Source organism: Garra rufa, chromosome 11 (assembly GCF_049309525.1).
Source record: "Garra rufa chromosome 11, GarRuf1.0, whole genome shotgun sequence".
Taxonomy (NCBI): Eukaryota; Metazoa; Chordata; class Actinopteri; order Cypriniformes; family Cyprinidae; genus Garra; species Garra rufa.
Window position 1 is genome coordinate 29,606,227 of NC_133371.1, and position 17,262 is coordinate 29,623,488.

General features: G+C 36.2%; 1 protein-coding gene across 1 annotated transcript in view; it reads right to left on the reverse strand.

Annotated features, from left to right (window-relative positions):
- The window catches only part of hydin (HYDIN axonemal central pair apparatus protein), a 100,824-nt gene that overhangs the window by 58,819 nt on the left and 24,743 nt on the right, over nucleotides 1-17,262 (reverse strand). Inside the window, exons 9-17 of the mRNA XM_073850652.1 lie at nucleotides 16,421-16,520; nucleotides 15,989-16,107; nucleotides 14,311-14,534; nucleotides 8,425-8,492; nucleotides 8,081-8,316; nucleotides 6,705-6,805; nucleotides 5,675-5,810; nucleotides 5,432-5,596; nucleotides 3,178-3,330 (exon numbers count right to left, since the gene is read on the reverse strand). Of these exons, the coding sequence (XP_073706753.1) occupies nucleotides 3,178-3,330; nucleotides 5,432-5,596; nucleotides 5,675-5,810; nucleotides 6,705-6,805; nucleotides 8,081-8,316; nucleotides 8,425-8,492; nucleotides 14,311-14,534; nucleotides 15,989-16,107; nucleotides 16,421-16,520 (1,302 nt within the window). The remainder of the gene's footprint in view (nucleotides 1-3,177; nucleotides 3,331-5,431; nucleotides 5,597-5,674; nucleotides 5,811-6,704; nucleotides 6,806-8,080; nucleotides 8,317-8,424; nucleotides 8,493-14,310; nucleotides 14,535-15,988; nucleotides 16,108-16,420; nucleotides 16,521-17,262) is intronic.

Genomic DNA, 17,262 nt, shown 5'->3' on the forward strand with positions numbered 1-17,262 from the left:
TCATTATTTTCTTTCATTTTCTCATAACGAGAAACACACCAATGAGAAAAAAGCGCAAGCTTGTCTTTGCATGCAAAAGCGCACCTCACCAGCTGCTTAATTTGTACCACTACTTTCCATAACTGTTGGAGGAAGATTCAAATCAATTTTCATAATGCGGCCAAATGATTGATGTCCTGCACATTAACTTTTAATTGGGGTTTTCTGACTGAGCAAAGAGAACCGGTGTTGGTGTAGGATTCTGATTAATAGCCTTTTATTTATCTTAAGAGTGTGGCTCATCCTGATGGCTGAGTATAGCTTTTGGCACATTTATCATCATTTCCATTACTCTCTCCTCTTACAGTCCTCATAGGAAAAAGTGAGCAGACTGTAGAAAGGAAATTAAAGGTAGAGTATTTCCTGTTTCAGTGTGCACAATCTAATACATTAATACATCTAAACGTACATGCATTTTCACACTTATTACATAAATAAAAAGACATGAAATATTGAGCTGGGTTGTTATTACTATAGTTTAGCAGTAATAAAAAAGACCACAGAATGCACAAACTATCCAATCAGAATCAAGTATTCCAGAAAACTGTGTAAACATCTCACAGAGATGAATTGGCAGCTAACTTTTTCTCATCCAACTCCTCAAACTGATATGGCTTCTGAGGCATGCAAGACCTATATATTTGTGTGTGGCAAAGTGTGTTTATGAGGCAGATGGTGTGTTAGAGACCGTTCAGGAGGAACCTTACTCATATCTCGTATTCACTGAACTGTGCGCCATTGCGGAGCCTCATGAATAATTCTGGAGAAATATACTGAGTATGAGAGGTAGTAAAGGGTTTTGGTAGCACTTCATATGAGAAGCCCTTTGAAAAATATTTTTAAATGAATGTATCCACTTTTTTGTGACGTAAGAGCAGGTATGGGCATTTGTACACTGCAAAAAATGCTTTTCTTACTTAGATTTTTTTTCTTGTTTCTTGGCAAAATATCAAAAAATTCTTAAACCAAGAAGGATTTTCTAGATGAGTAAAATAAAAAAAATCTTATTTCAAACAGAAAACAAGATTATTTTTCTTACCCCATTGGCAGATTATTTTGCTTGTTTCAAGCAAAAACTCACTTAATTTTGAGTATTTTTTTCTGATTTTTTTTTTTTTTTTTTTTTTTTTTTGATAAATTTAGATAAATGCTGATCTTTGGATCTTTCTATTCATCAAAATATCCTGAAAAAATGTAATTAACTGTTTTAAATTTTGATAATAAAAATAATAGACAAAAATATTTCTTGAACAGCAAATCAGCATGTTAGAATCATTTCTGAAGGATCATGTGACACTGAAGACTGGAGTAATGATGCTGAAAAAGTAGCTTTGATCACAGGAATAAATCACATTTTAAAATATATTCAAATAGAAAGCAGTCATTTTAGATAGTACAAATATTTTACAACATTACTGCTTTTGCTGTATATTGGATCAAATAAATGCAGGCTTGGTGAGCAGAAGAGAATTCTTTAAAAAATAGGAAAACTTACTGTTCAAAAACTTTTGACTGGTAGTGTACATAAAGTGATTTCCTAAATAAACACTACAATATCCATAACATATTGTTGCATAACTTTGAATTCATAGAACATATATTCATATACACTACCACTCAATATTTCTTATGTTTTTTTTTTTTTTTTGAACGGCACTAAAACGGCACTCTCTCGTGAACACGCGTACGACAGTTTAGTAGAGATTACGGTTTATAAAGCTTTAAATATGGATATTTTTCTTACATAAACGCATCAATTCGCCTTAGAAGGCCTTTATTAACCCCCGGAGCCGTGTGGAGCATTCTTCATGATGGGTGGATGCACATTATTGAACTTCTATTGGACTGTTGAATCTCAACACCCATTTACTGCCATTATAAAGCGTGGAAGAGCCAGGACATTTTTTAACATAACTTCGATTGTATTTGTCTGAAAAAAGATAGTCATATACTTTTAGACTGGCTAGAGGGTGAGTAAATCATGGGGTAATTTTTATAATTTTACTGCATTGCAAGATATTTATGATTTAGTTTAAGCAAATATATCAATATAGTGTACCTCATGTCATAGTATTTGTTTAAATTTACCAACAAAAAGTTTATTGTTTTGTCCCAGGGGAGGCCAATGGTAACACAGTCATCAACAACAGCAGTCTGCCCTTGGAAGAGGGAAACTGCAAATTCAGTATTCAAGCAAGGAGGAAACGCCTTTGAGCAGGTAGAGGGAAGAAAGAGGACCCTATCATTTGAACTGCGCCGGACTAAAGGAGGTCAGCAGGGAGACATAGATCACTCCGTAAGTCTTCATTTGAAAGAGAAGAGGCAAAGCAAGTGGGAGAGAGATAGAGGAGGGGAAGAGAGATAGACGAGCCGGGTCGATAGGGAGCTAGATCGAGGTTGGGGCGATTTCCCCTTGAGAGAGGAATCAAGTGAAGAACATGCCAGCTGAAATTTCAATAATAAGATCAGACCTGCATTAGACGGTTTAACACCATTGATTGCTTTAAACTTCATCGTGCAGTAGAGCTTTACAATGGAACCAAACGCCAGTCTCAGGAGAGACATATCTTTCGGAAAATCTCACAATACTAGTTTATCAGAAACTATATGAACAGATGGCCGCGTAACAGCGAAAGACTGCGTTTTGAGTATTTTCAATTCACATGGCAGTCTTGTCAGCATCTGCCTGGCACTCAGCCACGCTATCGAGCGCCTGTAATGAAATTCAAGATCGACTAAAGCTGGAAAATGTTTGGTAAAAACTCTGGGCTTATGAAAGTCTTCAGCCTTAGAGAAGAAGACAGGATCAGTTTACCAAAGACTGTCGGCCCATAATCTAAGATGCCCTGAATATCTGAATGGGTTTTTCTGTATGTGTCTCTCATGTATGTGTGTGCGTGATTCCATGCAATCCTTCCAGGGATTAATTAAACAAAGCCTAATTCTAAATTTATCAGTGATGAGAATCAAAGCTGCTTATTTAATATAAACAGTAACCAAATAAAAAAAATGGAAATGAAAAGGATCTATATAAAATTATTCATGACACAGTGACATGGAAGGACATCAGGTGAGGAAACTAGGCTCTAGAGAAACACTACTGAAACTATTCCTCCCTTCTGTCGCAATAGAACCCACCATTTGAGCAAGGAATCTGGCTGGGATTGGAGAGTCGTTTGACAGCTCTAAAGTCCTTGTGACATCAGTCAGCACGGGAATGCAGCCAAAGTTCAGCTTGGCAGCTGTGACAGAGACAGAAGGTCCCTGGCCAACACAGGAGAGCAGGAGCTCCTATAGAAAAAAAAAACAAATTTGCATATATCGAGCAATGCATTGAAATTCTTTAGCCAGAAATGTAATAAAATCCATTTGTGATGTTCCACTGACAGAAACTGCTATGATAACAGATCTATTAACAGCGAGCATAAACTCTGACAAAGAGAAAAAGCAGTGTACGCATGAAATGATTCATTTTAATCATTTTAATGTAAACAGCGGCTGATGATTGATGACAGTACTAGTACAGATAGAGGGACGCTGTTTAACGCAGCATCTCATGGAATAGCTGAGGAGAAGCAATGTGTCTCATGTGAAAATGCAAAAAAAGGCTTCTACTCTTAAGGAGCCCTCCACTTTTCCTGGAATAAAAAAATTACCTTTTGCTCTACTGTGTATTCTTCAGCGTTGATCTACAGGAAAGTACTAAAGTACTATGTAATAAAGCTTTTTTTTTTTTTCATAAAAATATTATTATATTAATAGAATTTAATTGTTTTTTCCAAACAAAACTTATTTAAAATTATTGCTTTTTTTTCCAAGCCCAATGTACAGTTGAAGTCAAAAGTTTACATACACCTTGCAGAATGTGCAAAATGTTAATTATTAAAAAAAAAAAAACAGGGATTGTACAATGCAAAATGCATGTTATTTTTTATTTAGTACTGACCTGAATAAGACAATTTACATAAATAACATTTACCCCCCCCCCCAAAAAAAATAATAGATTTGAATGAAAATGACATAAAAATTAATAAAACTTTTAAGTGTTTCCAACTATTACTATACGATTTTGAAATACATCTTTTTTTTTAAATCCATCTTTGAACCCTTTCCAACAAAGACTGTATGATTTTGCGATCTATCTTTTCACACTGAGGACAACTGAGGGACTCATGTGCAACTATTACAGAAGGTTCAAACGCTTACTGATGTTCCAGAAGAAAAAACAATGCATTAAGAACTGGGGATGAAAACTTTTGAACAGAATGAAGATGTGTACACTTTCCTTATTTTGCCTAAATATCATTTTTTTTTCATTTAGTACTGCCCAGAATCTACAGAAGATACCCTGATTTTCAAATTCAAAAAGTTTTCAACCCCCAGCTCTTAATGGAACATTTTACCTTCTGAAGCATCAGTGAGCATTTGTAAGTAAACTTTTGAACTGGGTCATTCTTATAAATTCAACAATTATTTTCTCTTTTGGACTATATGTAAACGTCTTTTATGTGAAATACCTTATTCAGGTCAATACTACATAAAAAAACATGCAGTTTGTATGATCCCTCTTATTTTGGTCAAATAATTAACATTTAGCAGATTCTGCAAGGTGTACATTTTTGACTTCAACTGTATATCATTCCTAGCAATATTATTGATATCACAATAAACATTATCACAAAATTAGACATTTCCATATTATGGTTACATTTAGGTGTATTAGTAAACAAACACTACAACTCAAAAGTTTGCAGTCAGGTTTTCAATAGTTTTATTCAGCAAGGATGAAAATTCTATTATTAAGCACTTACCATCATGTCGTTCCAAACCCATAAGATCTTCGCTCATCTTCGGAACACAAATTAAGATATTTTTGATGAAATACGAGAGATTTCTGACCCTGCATATACAGCAACACAACTACCACATTCTAAGCCTAGAAAGGTAACCTTAGGTGGTTCATCAGAGGTTCAACCGTAATTTTATGAAGCTACGAGAAAACAAAAATAATGACTTATTCAACAATTTCTTCTCTTCATGCATCTTTGTACTCTTGTGAATGCATGTCGACTGAAGAAATTGTTGAACTAAGTTGGTTTTTGTTTTTGTTTTAAAGCTCTCGGATTTCATCAAGAATATCTTAATTTATGTTCCAAGGATGAACAAAGGTCTTACAAATTTGGAACGACATGAGAGTGAGTAATTAATGACAGAATTTTCATTTTTAGGTAAACTACCTTTTGAGGAGAACAACCATTTAATACTGATAATAATAAGAAATGCTTCTTTAGCACCAAATCAGCATATTAGATAGATTTCTGGATAAAACAGTAAGCCGTGGACCACAAACTTTTGAACAGTAAACACTAATATAATATGCACATACACTCACCAACGGTGGGTCTTGGCGGCCTAGAATAGCAATGTGAGCTGTTTCCTGCAGACTGCCCACCGTCTTGGCCTGAAGAACTAATGGGATCTGTTCTGTGCTGTATGGCTGGATGACTCCTCGTGCATGAGGACTTGAATAAAGAAGAGCGGGGTTCTCCTCATATGGCTGCACAGAGAAACAGAAATGTGTCATGCTTGAACAACAAGATCAAGAACTTTGAAAGGCCTGCAATATAAAACACACCTGAGACAGAAGTCCGTAGCAAGCAGGGAGGTCAGTATCATTGATGAGCTCAACAGATTGCTCATAGCAATGGCCCAAGAAACAGTCCTGGAACTGAAGAACCGGGTTCTTGAGGACCACATCTGGCACAACGCATCTACAGGGACACTCAGAGATAAGTTTTTTGTGTGGAAACCACTTCTAAAATTATATACAGTAGTGGCCAAAATTAGTATTTTCACCAGCTAAAAATGGTTTTAAGTCAGTTATTTCTATCTATTGATAGCAGGAAATATCAGTTTACATTTCCAAACATTCATTTTGCCATTAATTGTAACAATCCAGTGAGAATTTTGTTTGCACAAGGAGTCTGACAACAGCCAGTGCTCCACACAGAGATCTGATCTCATTATCATCCAGTCTGTCTGGAATGACATGTAGAAACAAGAACAAACTGAGACAGACTAAATCCAGAAAAACTGTGGCAATATCTCCAAGATGCTTCAAGAAACCTACCTGCAAAGCTACAGTACTGTTTAAAGGTTTAAATGCTGTAAAATGTGGATGCTATCAAAAATAATGTCAAAAGATTCTCTTTATCAATTAACTTCTACTGACTAAATTAAATCTACAAAGGTGTGACCATCTTTTGCGTTTAAAGCAGCTTTTGCCTTAGGTGTACTTGCGCATAGTATCTCAGGCAGCTTTGCAGGTAGGTTTCTTGAAGCATCTTGGAGACGTTGCCACGGTTTTTCTGGATTTAGTCTGTCTCAGTTTGTTCTTGTTTCTTTATGTCATTCCAGACAGACTAGATGATGATGAGATCAGATCTCTGTGTGGAGCCCTGACTGTTGTCAGACTCCTTGTGCAAACAAAAACCTCACTGGATTATCACAATTAATGGCAAAATGAATGTTTGGAAATGTAAACTGATATTTCCTACTGACACACTACAGCAAAAGATAGAAATAACTGACTTTAAACCATTTTTTGCTGGTGAAAATACTAGTGTTCTAATAATTTTGGCCACCATTGTAACTTTATATATTACCTGGCTTTGATTGGGAGAGCCAAAACTTCCTCTCCAACACTTTGAACATCCAGAACTAAAGCAAGATTATAGTCTTGCACGGTGTTGGAGCAAAAGGTTAACTGCAAAACAAAGACACATTGGTAAGATTTTTCAAAGAAGCCTCTTAGGCTGCATTTACTTAACAGTGAAAACAGTAATATTCTGAAATATTATTACAATTCAAAACAACTGTTTTAAATTTGAATATATTTTCAAATGTAATTTATTCCAGAGGGCAAAGCTGATTTGTTTAGCAGACATTACTCCAGTCTTCAGAAATCAGTCTAATATGCTAATTTGGTGCTCAAAAACATTTCTTCATTTCAAACTTACTAACACCAAACTTTTAAAAGGTAGTTGATATTCTACATTAGATTTTATATCTCCGTCATCATACCATAAAACAAAACCATTTAACTATAATTGTTTAAATCACAATTAAAACAGCCTTTGAACAGCTGCTTGTCTAAATATAGCACTCCACAAATCACCATGTTATTCCAAACAGTTCAGAAAGCAATATTCCTCTCCCTGCAGTGCTTTAAGAGCTCTGAAACCGCACATATGGGATCACAGACAACTGTCACCGAGAAATGTAACAGAGAAGAACAGCAAAGTACTCTCCAGGTGCTATTCCTTTATTATGCTAACATGTCTGGGAGGCAGCCGGCCAGCTGTGTGATGAATCTGGGAATATCATCCCATTTTACTAATATGACTAACCACAAGCCCCTAATACGTATTCTTCTGCTGAGGCCTCATTAGAGCAGGGTGAGCCACACTCGTCTCACAGAGTGGGAGAGGCACATTTGCACACTGACAGGAGACACCTACATCCACAGGAAGCACAAAGACAGGTGGACACATCCAACAGATTAGCCCTCCAAAGTGCTGACAGCTCCCATTGATGGGAAAAGACCAGCACATGACAGGTACGCAAGGTACCTGGCAACCAGTGAAAGGAGTATGGGCGAGATAATCACAGCCCTATAGAGAGAGAGAGAGGGAGAAAGAGGAAGCTCCTATTCTCATTTATCACTTTTTCCAATATATTCCACCTCCCATTTTTCTATTAATGGAATGCAAAGGCCCTTTTTCAAAAATCCAAGCTGTCTGAGGTTTAATAGGGATTAAAGGTCTCCTCTGAACGGACGTTTAAGGCTGCACGTAGTTTTAAAGACCAAAGTTTCGGTCTCTTGAGAGAACGTTGATGTTTGTGGCACGGACAGGTCATAGGGATCGTCTCGAGGGGTTGCTTTTGCTTTTGCATAGGGAAATTGATTCAAATCGCTTTGAGGTATTCAGTGAGTTAATATGTTGACGGCTTGGCTTAGCATCTGAAAGACTAAACATACCTGGATATCAACCTCAGCCATAGCGCGAACTGTGCCTGTGCTGGGTGATAAGATAAACTCTTTCGGACGTCTTTCGGTTTTGTCTCCCGGTCCCCATTCGCTTCTATTCAGCTGAGCGACCTGGTCCGTGCTGGTAATGCTTGCCTGTCCTGTACCATCTCCTGGGATCCGCAGTCCAAAGCTCATGGGCACCACTGAAGTGTTGCTGAGGCGACATGTCAGCGTTTGCGGAAACCCTTGGATCAGTAAGAGAAGATTGGTGATTACACAACTCATATGCAAAACAAGCATTAATCACCAACATTGATCCTGACTGATGAAGTGGAGAGCGCAAGTTCATTTACCAAAGGACACCTCCCCAAAGTTGAGCTCTGGGATGCTGAAGTGGAACGTAGGCCCAATTAAACACCCCCTGCAAGAGATGAAGGGATGCGGAAACTTTTAGAAAACCTACTCACCATTGAAAATGTAGCACGACAGGTAATTACACAAAAGTAAAAGGCTGTTGAGGGGAAGTCCAGAGGAATGAGGAATGAGTGGCATTGTTTTTAGATGACAAGGCAGATTGGTAGTTTTGGAATGTCTACATTCAGCACTTTCAATGGTAATCCATCTTAATCAAGAGGGAAATGGCTTGTGCTAGTTTGTTTGAAAGATTTCGGCAGGGCTCTGCTTCGTTCATTTAATTAAGGTTCAGCCTGTACAGGTTCATTTAATCAGCCATAAGCTAATGATTAAAACAACGAAGAGTGAAGGAGAAACATTGGTGGGTTTTGCTAATGGTCATAAGAGAGGGTTGATTAAAGGGAGGGATGTAAAACATAGGTCAAGCTTTGCAACAGGCAAAGGATATCTGCACTGGCTGGCTGAGCTGAAAAGGTAAGTTCATCAAAAAGTGAAAATTCTGTCATTAATTACTCACCCTTATGTGGTTTCACATAACAACACCTTTGTTCATATTCAGAACACAAATTAAAGTGTTACTGTACACAAAAATACAAATAAGCCAATTACTTACTAATTTTCCAGGCATCCTAGGTGTATATGACTTTCTTCTTTCAGACAAATCCTATCAGAGTTATATTAAAAATTGTTCTGGCTCTCCCAAGCTTTATCATGGCAGTGTGTGGTTGTTTCTCTTCATCAGTCCAAAACAAGTCTAATAAAGTGCATCCATCCATAATAAAAAGTGTCTCACACAGCTCCGAGGGTTGAATAACGGTCTCCTGTAGTGAATCGATGCGAAAATGGGGAACAATATCTATATTTAAAACATAATAATTACTTTTTTATCAGTTGTACATGGAAGCAGCTCCGGGTGAATGATGTAGGACGTCGTCGTTGCGCCTGTGAGTGTTGTGAAAACCAACATTTGTTTACAGGAGCAAAGGAACCAAACTTTCCTTACTTTAGCAAAGGAAAACCAGTCTCCTCTTGGCTTATATCAAAATCTGCCAGTGTTTTTCTCTACAAATCCTCTTTTTGAACTGCTAATTCATGACTGTTTTTTTGCTTTGATCTCTCCACAGCGCGTTTGTCACTTCTGAGCGGTGCATGCGCAACGCCAACGTATTACGTCATCCGCCTGAAGCGGCTTCCATGTACAACTAGTTGGCGCAAGCTAGATTGAAGTGATTCTTACATTTTAAATATGGATTTATAAAGCGTATCAATTTGCTACTGGAGACCTTTATTCACCCCCAGAGCCATGTGATACACATTTTATTATGGATGGTAGGGCTGTGCAATATGGACAAAATAATCATATTGCGATTTTTTGAACGAATATTGCGATTGCGATTTTATTTGCGATTTTTTTTTTTTTGCTTTTTCAAACAAGCTACATACAGTACATACATTCTAGATGTATTCAGTGCACAAGAAGTGCATAACAAAACATTTTACCATAAAATAACATAGTATTAAGTTTAATAAACAAAACTGTAGTAAAAATGTCTTTACAACAGACAACATAAAATAAATAAGCCATTTTACTTTTTTCCCCCGGTACTTTAGCCTACTTTGTGCAATAACGAATACATTCATTTCATTGGAAAAATAAGTCCAAAACTCTCTATTTTAACATTTTGAGGGCTCTACAATCTTTTGCTTTTTTTTTTTTTTTGAAATTCTTATGTGTTTTAATTTTTCTGATAATGAAAAATAAACCCTTTTAATTTTTGTCAAACAAACAGAAATTTACTGTTAAAATCAATGCATGGAAGAAAAATTATATTTAGTTTAAAACGTTTAAATAATAATTAAGTGGTTAATCTTGTTGTAATATATTTTTTTAATCATATATATTGTTTTAAGTAAATTATTTAAATAGGAATATATAAACACCTACATTATACTGTACAAAAGTAATACAGGACTAATATCGTTCTGTTACATGTTTTATTTTGACAGGTTGCAGTGAAATTGCTGTGTGTATATGATGCTAGTTTTCTCAAATGAAACGGTAAAAGTGAAACTCACAGCAGCGATTTGGCGATTGAGTTTATCTGTTCATGTGAGATGCAAATGCCAAAAAATAGCGGGAGCGTCACGTGTGCTTCAGTCTGCATGTAGTAAAGAAATAAAACGCGTCTCCACCATTCATACATACAGAAGCAAACGGAACATGCAGGATTCATATTAAAACGGTCTTTTTGCATTTCAGTTTTCACAGACACTAGTCCATATCGCGATTTGAATTAAGTGACAGACCAACTTTTGATTTATTAATCCAAAAATCGACGAATTACGTGGCATTCCGCGCCATAGTAAATTAGGTTTTTATGAATGGAGTCCGCGATCCAGTCCGTGTTTTCGCGGAGGAGACATTGTAATCACGCGATCATGAAGAGACAGAAATGACATGTATTAGTGTAAATAAGATAAATAACATAAGGCAATTTAGTTTGTTTAATAAAAGAACAATGTATAGACCTGTTCTATAGGAAAGATAACCTTAAATAACTTCTATTGTGATCTGGCGCTATATCGAAAATAAAATGAACTTGACGTTCAAGGGGGGCGGGGGTGCCGTTGGGGGGATAGATAAAATCGCAGCCTTGTGCGGTTTAGAAATCGCATGTGCTTAAATCGCGATTTTTTTGCGATTGCGATTAATTGCACAGCCCTAATGGATGGATGCACTTAATTGGACTTGTTTTGGAATCTTTAAGAGAAATACCCACCCACTGCCATGATAATGCTTGGGAGAGCCAGAACATTTATTAATACAACTCTGATTGGATTAGTCTGAAAGAAGGAAGTCATATACACCTAGGATGCTTAGAGGATGAGTAAATAATAGGCTAATTTTCATTTTTGGGTGAACTAACCCTTTAAGATATTTTTGATGAAATCCAATAGCCTTTTGACCCTGCATAGACAGTAATGCAACTACCATATTCAAGGCCCAGAAAGGTAGTAAGGACATCCTTAAAATTGTCCTTGTGACATCAGTGGTTTAACCATAATGTTATGAAGTAGGGCTGGGCCGATAAACGATATCATATCGAATCGCGATAAAATTTATGTTAATAACGATGATAAGCTCTAGACATTTTTTGCTCGATATGGATTAATCTAAGAGCCAATCACACAGCAGAAATATGAGACAACAGTCAATCAGCGTGCAGCGTGCGTGTGCACGTCAAAGTACAAAGTTCATTTCCTACCGCACTTTGCGAAGCAAACTTAACACCAGGACGACAAAAAAAAAAAGAGAGAGAGAGAGAGTGGAAGCAGCGACGAAAGTGAAACTAACCTCGAGTTATTATCCAAAGATGTTGAAACTGTCGACAAAAATAGGTAGCACGAATTCCGTTATATAAGTGGTTTGGCAATCTGAAAAGTGACTCTCAGCTCAGCTCAGCTTACTTTGTGTAATAACGAAAACATTCATTTCAGTGGAAAAATGAGCTCAGCTGAGAGTTTGGCGCGAATGTTAAAACTGAAACCGAAAGCAAAAAACGCACGCGCATTCAAAAGCAATTTTAATCCCCCTTGTTTAGAGAGTGACTCCCCAATGCACGCAAATTAGGCTACATGACATATCTAAGCTGTTATTAGTATGTAGGCTATGATAGGTTGTGTATTGCTATAGCTCTGTATCATTCTTGAAATATTCGTTCTCTATTTGCAATTAGAATAATGAGAGAGTAGCCTACTTTGATTATGGCTGAATTGTCTGCACTTAATACGATTAAGAAAGAACTGTGTCGTAATTTTTTGTTATTTATACTGTAGATTGTTTCAAAATGCAGTGGTTGCCTCTAATTTAAATAGCTCAACCTATAATAGAGAAAATAAACAATTATGTTAATAATAATAAATAAATAAATAAATAATTGTTACAAATTATGTTTTTACAATAATTTTATGTTTACATTTTGTACATTTACTCTCATTTACCATACTCTATCACGACTTTTATTTTTTAAATTTATTTTAGTAAGTTGTTTTAATTTTTAAGGCCAAATCTGTAATCTGTTTTTGTTAATAAACTATACTTTAAAATGTAATTTAATGAACCCTTTAATTTTTGTGGCTTTAGTCACTGTTGGGATACTATTTTAAAGCTGGCAACATCAACAGCTTATATCGAAATATATATCGTTATCGTTCAATATGGGAAAAAATTATCGAGAATACATTTTTGCCATATCGCCCAGCCCTATTATGAAGCAGCAAGAATACTTTTTGTGTGCATTCATTCAATAATTTCATCTCTCCGTGTCTTCAACACACGTTCACAAAAGTACCACAATTTCTAGGTCTTGAACATGCACAGTTGCGTTGCTGTCTATTTCATTAAAAATAATATTAAAAATTTGTGTTCCAAAGACAGACAAATGTCTTCCGTCTTCTGTTGGAATGACATGAGGGTGAGTGATTAATGATAGAATTGTAATTTTTGGGTGAACTATCCCTTAAGCACGACTTGGGCTGCATCTAAATAAGATATATAGTAGGCGAAAACAGTTTATAAAAAGCAAAATCACAGTATTCATAATACAGTACATGGAGGACCTACATCTTTCAGCGAGATTCTGAAAAGCGCATCCAATAGACACTTTACTATCCCATGAGGCCATGGGAGAAGATTTGTGAATGGCATTGAAGCAACACAACATGACAATTGTAGAACATCTGGATTACATTCACACTACACACACTCACACCATACATAACATACTTTTTTAAGTAAAAATTTCTACATATAAAAAGGTTTTACTATGATCTTTTAATATTATGTTTCCTATCAGGGTTGAACGTGTATAAACACGACAGGCAATCTATCATATGTCACGGTTGGGTTAATGTTTTAAAACTGCCATTAGTACATAACAATGGAAAGCAATGGGAACTGGGAGGAAATGCACTAGTGTTGTGGAAAATTAGCAATTCAAGACAAAAGAGGTTCATTTAACAGACACCAAGCAAGACATTTGACTTTTTCAAATGTTTAGATAATAATTCATTCATGACAGAATTTGATAAAGTGATAAACAGTGTCTAGCATGAAACAAGTGTTTCTTCTGATAAAAAGGAAAAAATTCAAATGCCTTAAACTACATATATTTAAATACTTCAATCAAACTATATGCAGATAAACCTAGTCCTCTAGGGAGCGAATACATCTAGGTTTAAAATGCAAAATGATTTTCCTCATAGACAGAAAAGGCAATGCATACAAAAATTATTTACAACCAAATACAAAGTTATGAATTTTACTTTTGGAAAAGAATATTAAATAAGATCAATTAATTGAAAATAAACAAATAAATACATTTGTGTCTTGGCCTTAAAGGGATAGTTCACCCAAAAATGAAAATTCTGTCATTAATTCTGTTGGTAGAACCTTCATGTCCGAAGAGAAGAAATTGTTGAGTAAAGTTGTTATTTTTGTTTTCTTTGCAAAATGTATTCTCATAGCTTCATAACATTATGGTTGACCCACTGATGAGACATAGGCTGTTTTATCGATGTCCTTACTACCTTTCTGGGCCTTGAACGTGTCAGTTGCATTGCTATTTATGTACGGTCAGACAGCTCTTGGATTTCATCAAAAATCTCTTAATTTGTGGTCTGCAGATTAATGTTCTTACGGGTGTGGTATGACAAAAGGGTGAGTAATTAATGACAGAATTTTCATTTTTAGGGAAACTACCCCTTCAACTATGAACATGGATTAAGCCATGTTTATAGTTAAAGGGTTTATCCATAAAGTTTACCTGAATGTGACAATAACAGGCTCAGTGTTTCCCACCACACTAAAGTGTAACTCCTCAGAGAAGACACCCAGTTTGTCAGAAGTGAAGTGGACCTCCATAGTTTGGCAGGCTCCAGGTGGGATCATGCCTTCAGAGGGGTTGAAGGAAAAGCAAAGACCCAGCACTGTACTGGGCTTCACTAGTTTATATGCACCCTTTATCAGTCCCTTGTTGCTCAGAAGCAGCTAAGAGGAAGAGAAAACAGACAGAGATAACACACAAGAAAGATGGTCTGTGTTTGCCTGCATAGACTTCCAATTGTTTCATTATTTCACCATGTGGGATCAGTTTACGTTGTTTAATCATACTCTTGGATACTACCTCAAAAAGAGGCCCATAGAGACAAATCAGATTCGAACAAACAATCCAAAACTTTCAGGACAATTATATTATTTGGATCATGCAAAAGCTCAAATAACAAAAGGAATTGGAAAGCCACAATGTTTACATAATTGAGTATATTCGAACTGAGCCAAACACTGGTCTATTTCAAGACTCAATGATAATAAGGGGCTTTTATTATTCAATTAAAACTGCCGTTGAGTCCATGCTACACTTGGCAGTTTGTCAGCAACATCCTGATTAATTTTGATGTGAGATCCTGCTTGCTATTCCTTCACAGCAAATCAATTTTTTGAAGGGTTCTTCTGTTACATCAATATTTCTTCTCCCACCACCACTGCATGCTTTAGTCTGTGTAATGATTTGGAAGAGGTAACGCTAAGTGGTTTTGTCTTTTAGCCTCTGCTGAAGGTTAGAAAGGGGACAATAACACTAACAAAATGCATTAAGTTGAAGCAAATACTGACTCAAATATAAAACATTTAAAGGGACAGTTCACTCAAAAATGAAAATTCTGCCATTAATTACTCACCTTCATGCTGTTCCAAACCCATAAGAGCTTCATTCATCTTCAGAACACAAATTAAGATATTTCTGATGAAATCGGAGTGCTCTCTGTCCTTCCATAGACATGTTCAAGGCCCAGAAAGGTACCAAGAACATCAACAAAATAGTCATCAGTGACATCAGTGGTTCAACCGGAATCTTACGAAGCTATGAGAATACTTTTTGTGTACACAAAAAAAACCCCAAAAAATAATGATTATATTCAATAATTCTTCACATCTGCTTTACCCTAGGAACAAGTATAGAGAGTATGCGTTGTTGCAGAGGAAAGCACACATCCTGTATGCGTCATGATAATCTTCAAAATGGCGCCCAGAGGAGAGAAATTGCTGAATAAAGTCATTATTTTTATCTTTTTTTTTGTGCATAAAAAGTATTCACGAACCACTAATGTCACATGCGCTATTTTGTCGATGTTCTTGGTACCTTTCTGGGCCTTGAATGTGGGCCCTTGCCGTCTATGTAGGGTCAGAAACCTTCGGGATTTTATCTTAATTTGTGTTACAAAGATGAGCAAAGGTTTGGAACAACATGATGGCGAGTAATAAATGACAGAATTTTCCCTTTAATTAGTTACATTTAATGTCAGAATGAACCCATTTTGCACCTTTAGTGTGTAATGCAGCTGCCAGGTTATAGAATAATAAGGATTTAATTGCATGCAATGCCATTTAATCTTAAACTTTAGTTTTTAGCATTAAGATTAAAACATGGTTTTCTACAGATGTACCTTATAGCTCTGTTTTGAGCCAATGACAATGTTTCCCATGTCTAGAAAGTCGAAGTTGAACTGCAGTTTTGGGCCTACACCCTCTCCCTGTATGCAGAGTGGCAACCGCGATTCACGGCCTGCGTAAGTACAGAGTATTCAAATGAGAAAACAAAGGACAGGTTAGCATAATGAAACAGGCTGTGAAATTTCACTGGCTACAATATCAACAGTCTGGCTTTCTAGGTCACTACTAATCCAAGCAACCAGAATATTGTTAGACCTTAGTCGAACATGCAAACAAATGCAAACCTGCAGATGGGCCTAAGCGCCCCATGCAAATATACTAATGCATTGTTAGAAAACAATACAAGCATGCATGAGCATAGTTGTGACAGCAAAAATCCATTTATTTCAACACGACATCTGTTATCAGATTGCTACCGTAAGTACCAGTGATTTCACAGTAAACAGTCTGCTGGTAGATCCTGGCTTCCTGCGGTGTGAAAATGATGTTCACCTCTGCAGTGCTGTTGGGCCAGATTTCTCCCTTCTGTAAACAAAGCATTCAAATCAACAGAGAGAACACATAATTGTTCCTCAGTCACAACAAACTCAATTTGATTAATTTAAACAGATGTTATTTGCTATATAAGTGCTATGTAAAGTCTTTAAGGAAACAGTTCACTCAAAAATTAAATTTCTGTCATTAATTATTCATCCTCATGTCGTTCCAAACCTGTAAGACCGTCGTTCATCTTTGGAACTGACCCTTTATAGACAGCAATAGTCCATGTGATATCAGTGGTTTAACCATAATGCTATGCAGCTACAAAAGTACTTTTTGTGTGCAAAAAAAACAAAAGAAAACAATTTTATTCAACAATTTCTTCTCTTCCACAGAACCTGGCTACATCAGAACACCGGCTCCTGCGTCAGCAGCACCACATGTATATGCATTGTGGTACACTCTTAAAAAAAGATTCTTTATTGGCATTGATGGTTCCATGAAGAACCTTGAACATCCATGGAACCTTTCAAATGCAGAAAAGGTTGTTTATAGTGGAAAAAGATTCTTTAGATTTTTAAAATGATCTTTAAAATGGTTCTTTTAAGAACTGTTCACTGAAAGGTTCTTTGGGGATTTATTTATTATTTTATTATTTATTTATAAGAGTGTACTCTCGTGAACGTTTGTCAAAGACTGACACAGATGGGAAGAAACTGTTCAACAAAGTCATCATTTTTGTGTTCTTTGTGCACAAAAAGTATTCTTGTAAGCTTTATAACATTAC